Source organism: Lissotriton vulgaris, chromosome 5 (genome assembly GCF_964263255.1).
Source record: "Lissotriton vulgaris chromosome 5, aLisVul1.2, whole genome shotgun sequence".
Lineage (NCBI taxonomy): Eukaryota > Metazoa > Chordata > Amphibia > Caudata > Salamandridae > Lissotriton > Lissotriton vulgaris.
This window is the reverse complement of record NC_141693.1, coordinates 885,479,320-885,485,043: the sequence shown is the minus strand read 5'-3', so window position 1 is coordinate 885,485,043 and position 5,724 is coordinate 885,479,320. Positions and strand designations below refer to the sequence as shown.

The 5,724-nt window shown below is 45.9% G+C and overlaps 1 protein-coding gene across 1 annotated transcript; it reads right to left on the bottom strand.

Moving 5' to 3' along the window:
• Positions 1 to 3,031: 3,031 nt before the first annotated feature.
• Positions 3,032 to 4,593, bottom strand: LOC147711747 (D(1C) dopamine receptor-like). The gene has a single exon (XM_086920230.1). It carries the CDS (start codon positions 4,418 to 4,420, stop codon positions 3,032 to 3,034), a length of 1,389 nt encoding a protein of 462 aa, XP_086776356.1. The 5' UTR covers positions 4,421 to 4,593.
• Positions 4,594 to 5,724: the final 1,131 nt, after the last annotated feature.

Here is a 5,724-nt window from a genome sequence, read left to right as displayed (position 1 = left end):
TAGTCATGACCCATAGTTGTAGTAATGAAGACATAATCATCTATTCGTTGATAACAGTATATATCAGAGCAACTTAAAAGTGATTCCCGGAATAAAAGAAGAAAACTTTAGTGTGTGGGTCTGTTCGATGATAGGTTTTGTGGTGTCTGATTGTGGTGATGTAGTATAATTGTGAACTACAGGTGCCACAATTCAAAGTTACAACATTCAACTTTATGGCCATTTTTACTAAGTTATGGCACTGTTTTTCGCTTCCCCAACGCTGGCGCGCTGTAGGCTGCCATGTGCCAACGTGCATACCCTTGCATTGTAGCGAAAGGGTGAGTACATTCTGTCAGACATGGGCTTTTTACTGGAAGAATACCCTTACAGTACAAAAAACATACTATGACATGTAATACATGTCCCACTTTCTATGTGTGCTGCGCAGTGAAACACAAATGCAAAGTAGGAAAAGTGTTGAGACTTTTAAAACTTATTGCTACTTTGTATCATATTTGGAAACTTTCCAAACCAAATCGTGATTTTCATTGGAAAGTAAATCCTGACAAGACTTTGCTCTGGGTTTGTGGCTCTTTTGTGATGCAAACCTGGCGCAAAGTGTTTTTTCCCTCTGTTTTTAACAGAATTTGCTATTATAACACATGCTCTACCTGGGAAACACTGGGAGGTACAACATGAGCAGCAAACAGCACAACCTAGAAAAACAAAAGCCTCAGGTATGAATGACCCAATAATTAACACTCTCGAAGCTGGGTGGAGTCTTCATCAATTACTGGATGCAATAAAGTCTACGTCCCCTGAATACATTTTGGCGGTCACACATGCTGAACTTTTACTGGTGATAATACATTGTAAATACCAACATTTTGCAGATTTTGGTTTCGGAAAGCACCAAAATGTGCATGTTATTTCCCATTTGAAAGCTATAAACTTGTCATGAATGATGCGTATCACACCTGTCAGATTCTGAACCAAGGGATATAGGATTTTAAGGGGTGTATAAATATAGCACTCCCCCCCTGAGCATTCATATGCAGAACCATTATGGCAAAACCTTGCAGTGTTGCAAAGAGATAGTACACCATGCAAGAAACACCTCCGAATTTACCAGGCAGTGCACACTTCACATATCCCCCAGTTTAGCATGGCAGGTTGTGGTATGGCCTCGTAGGTAGGGAGTAGAAGACCTGCAGACATTTCCAGTGACCTCCGTGTTCATCTTCAGATAGTGCCAGAGCTTACAGACCCATTAATTAAACAAACTCACTTACACAGTTTGCTGCCCAGTTTCACAGACCACCTAGCGGAAAGCTGGAAATCTAACTAATTGCAGACGTTCACCTGTGATCTGCTAGATTCCCTGCTTTGTGAGGATTCACATAAAATCTGCACACGCAAATACCAAAATGCATAAAAATTGTAGGTTTTCATGCATGACCCCCTCTGCTAAACTGACTGCTGCGAGGTCACTGCACGGTGGGGAATCCCCTGGAGTGTGTGGAGCTGATGTGCGCGTTTGAACAAAAACTTTATTTTCCTCCGCAGAGAAATTATTTTTCCTTGAGTAGTAACACCATCTTTTACATTCACTTTAAATGTGGGATCTAACTTTCCCTTTCGAACCCCGAAAAGACATGTACCTCTAAGGCGTAGTAACGGCTATATAAATTACATTTTATAATTGCACATACAATGCACATTTGCTTTTTGCTGGAGCAGTTTTATGTATGTAAGTTTCTAGAGCGAGTTCTGGGATTTTCCCGGAATTTTGCCTGACAGTCCATCACACCACTTTCCCACTCTTAAGCATAAACGGGAAGGTGGAAAATTCAGTTCTTTTTCAAAGTAAGTTGCGAGGTTTTTTTTTTGCTCACAGAGGAGGAAGGGGCGTGGTTTGATTTCTATCTGATCACCCCCTCCTTGTCACCAGCCTGTGTGATACACTTAGCAGTGGTACAGGAAATGTCGTTCTTCAGCCTGAGAAACACACCAAGTGTGTGTTGTGTTTGCATTTGCTTATGAATGTGTTTGTGTGCGCCTAGTCAAACACGTCTATGTAGGTACGTATTTATGTGTTGGGGACAGGGAGATCATTTTCACAAAATGCACACTTAATTCATCATATTTTTCCCTACAGTATATCTTATAAGAATATAAAAGTGATATAATAATAGTGAACGCTTTAAAATTATACAATTCTTTTTCAATATCCAACTTTGTGGTGTCTTACCCTTACCTTCTTTAATAACACCAGGAGAGTAAGGTAGTGACATGAAAGTAAAGTACATATCCATGTGGTTAACATTGCAAACAGTAGGTCAAACAGTATTTCAAGTTATTTTTAAAAAATCACGCTGTGGTTAATTACAGAATTTGAACAGTTTCAAACACTTCCCTGGTCCTTCTTTCGCTTTTGCATAGGTAAATAAAAATGACTTTTGTTTGAGAGGGCTTTTTTTTATTAATATAAAATGATGTATACTTTCTGTTGAAGTCTGGCAGTGGCAATCCACATAACACAGAAAAGAACTGATGGATACATTCTAGACGTCTTGAGAGTATTACTTTACCTCTATTCTATTTATGCTAAGCCATATCTTATCTGTGTGTATGGAACAATTCCTGGTGAAATCCGACAGACACCTCACCATACCCGACTGAAAGCACCTGGACCCAACCATTTACCAGAAAAACGCATTTACCCAAGTGGGAGGGGGTGTAACACCCTTAACACCCCCAGGTCCCCTGAAGCTACGCCCCTGAGTTTTTGCCTCCTGGTCCAGAATCCTTCAAAGCAGAATCACTTGAACTGGTGGGGTTGAAAAGGTCTTTAATTGAGTTTGTTTTGAGTTGCTTAGTAATCTTGTAATGGAAGCATGTAAAAGTTGTGTTGCGACTTGGTGACTGCATAAAGTGATACAGCTCTGCAGACATAATACAATGGATATGGGCCATTAATTGGTATGGTCGCAAACAGCCTCACAGTCTTGTAACACCACTGTGGCAATGATATGGTGAAGGAAGCATGTTATCCCACACAGTGGGCGTGGTTGTGAGCTGCTTCGCAGTCCAACAGACCCCCTGTGGCAGTAAAGGGGGTGATTGTTTCTAGGGAAATCTCTGCCTCACACTCGAACTGCACTCCCCCTGCTGGCAGAAGCAGAAGGTTCTTGTGGCTCCTGGAAATGACCTGGGAGTGTGAGATGACTGATACCTTGTCAAAGCAGGGCCCATCTAGCAGTTCCTCCTCCATCCCTGAGGGAACCGCATTGGGGAGGCTGAGCCCTGCCATGGTGGCCGGTGCATCCTTCTGGAAGGTGGTATCATGGTGATAGGACACCAGTTCATTGCTAAAGTTGACGGTCTCAACCGCTGCGCTAGAACAGAAGCGGTTGCAGCCTAGAATGGTGGAGAAGGCTTTTCGGAAGTCAGCGTTAAAGGCATATATGACTGGGTTAAGTGAGGAGTTGGCCCAGCCGAACCACACAAAGATATTAAATGTAGTCTCACTGACACATGGTGGCTCGGCCTCCCCTTCCAGAGACAGGCTGATGTCGCAAAAGGGCACCAGACAGTTAAGTACAAAGAAAGGTAGCCAGCAGAAGACAAAAACGCCCATGATGATGGAGAGAGTTTTGAGCACCTTGGTTTCCTTCTTAAAGGAAGTCTTGAGTGAATTCTCATGTGGGCAGTCTGGTTGGCAGCTCTGGGCATGCTCCACTGCACGCTCCAGGGAGGAGATCCGGCGGATTTGTGTCTGTGCGATACGATAAATGCGGGTGTAGGTGCCAATCATGATGACCACTGGAATGTAGAAGCTGATGAGGGAGGAAGAGATGGCGTAGGTGCGGCTCAGGCTTGAGTCACAGTTAATGGTTTGGTTTGTGGCATTCAAGGCTGTGTCAGATTCGGGGGCCTTGTGCCAGTTAAGTTGCACTGGAATGAAGGAGATGAGGATGGACAGGGTCCAAGCCACACCAATCATGATGAAGGCCACCCTTTGGGTCATTTTCCTTTCATATCGGAAGGGACTGGCGATGGCCCAGTACCGGTCCAGGCTGATAATGCAGAGGTTGAGGATGGATGCAGTGGAGCACATGATATCAAAAGCCACCCAGATGTCACAGAAATTGCCAAAGAGCCAGTAGCCAGCCACTTCAGTGACAGCCTTCCAGGGCATGACCAGAAGAGCAACAAAGAGGTCAGACACGGCCAACGAGATGACAAAGAAGTTTGTGACCTTTGACCGCAGGTGGCGAAACTTGATGACAGCCAAGCAGACCAGCGTGTTGCCCAACAACGTGGAGAGGATGAGCAGGGAGAGAAGTACGCCAGCCAGGGCCCGCAGGCTCAGATCTGCAGCTAGTTCTGCGCCAGGCAACACATGGCTTACATTGGAAAAGGACACGTTTTCCATGGGGGGCGGCAGCAGAAAATCCCTATCTACTGCATTTTCACTTCTTCAAAACAAGAGAACCCCATACCTCTCAGCCGGTTGATTCTCCGCGGATAGGAAAGTCAGATGTTCGGGAGTGTGACACCATTCAAGTCAACGAGGCAAACCATATTCAGGAGGGTGATCCAGGTGGACTCCATAGGAAGGTCTGATTTCTTAAAAGTGATAAAAAAAAATCCAAAGAACCTTCCCCAACCAAATGAAGGTGAGCTGGGAAGGCAGGAGGAGCCCCTGCTGCCTGTATACTTCTACTGCTCCTGCAAGAGTCGATGCACAGAGGTCTTCACGTCACTTCTCCAGTAGGAATCTGGGCGGCTTCAGAACTGAAATTAGGAGCAGCAGCCCCACGAGCAGCTCACACACCAGCAGAGCGCATCGCTTTTCAAACATTTGCTCCAAAACACAAGGCATTGAAGATAAAGCCATCTGTCGAAATACAAAAAAGCATAAAACTCCATATATAGTCAAACGAAAGGCTGCAGACACTACCGGTGTCCTCGGAAATAGGACAACGGTGACAGGTCCGCGCTCAGGGGAGTTCTCACAGACTTGCAGAAATAGGTTTCCTCTGGCGGGGACTCTTTTAGCGCACTGAGGATTCCGAGGGGAGGTGCTGAGCTTTATCTTCCGCGCGCCCTCTTTTCGTGTTCGCCGGTGGTCAGCCCGCACCACTTACAGAGGGGGCTGTGCGTTCACCTCACCCCGTCGCACCGGATGCAGCCGTGCTTTGCGCTCACCTCCACCTGCAGCAGTAGAAGGGAAAGTCTTGTTGCTGATGCTCGGAGGGGCCGCTAGAGGTCGCAGGAGAACAAGACAGAGCCGACCTGCCTTTCCCCGGCTCCCGACGTGTGCGCACCGGCAGCTCGTCTCCGCTCTGTGTGGAGGCAGCGTAGCCATCCCGGCTAAACATAGCAGTGCACGCGAACGGGGGACGCCCCCTAGGGGCAGAGAGCTTTATTTGAACCGTTATAACGCGATAATATACTAGCGGCGTCCGCGGGAGAGCCCGTCAGCCTGAGCACGGCGATTCCTGGAAGTGGGGTGTGGGGCTCCGATACCTCAGCACGGCCAGCACGGGGCACAAGACATACAGAATAGTTGTATTACATGTTTTTATACTAATTATTTATACTCTTCCTCTTAAATTAATTAAAAAATTTGAACAAAAATAAGAGATACAGAATAGTGTATGTGTGTCCTGCCGGGACAAGGGAGCGAGCTCGTGCGTGCGTGCGATTTCTTTGCTCTTAAGGGACAATATTTAA

What these genes read in the sequence shown, in the direction of transcription:
- LOC147711747 (XM_086920230.1), bottom strand. Translation starts at nt 4,420, where the DNA reads ATGGAAAACGTGTCCTTTTCCAATGTAAGCCATGTGTTGCCTGGCGCA.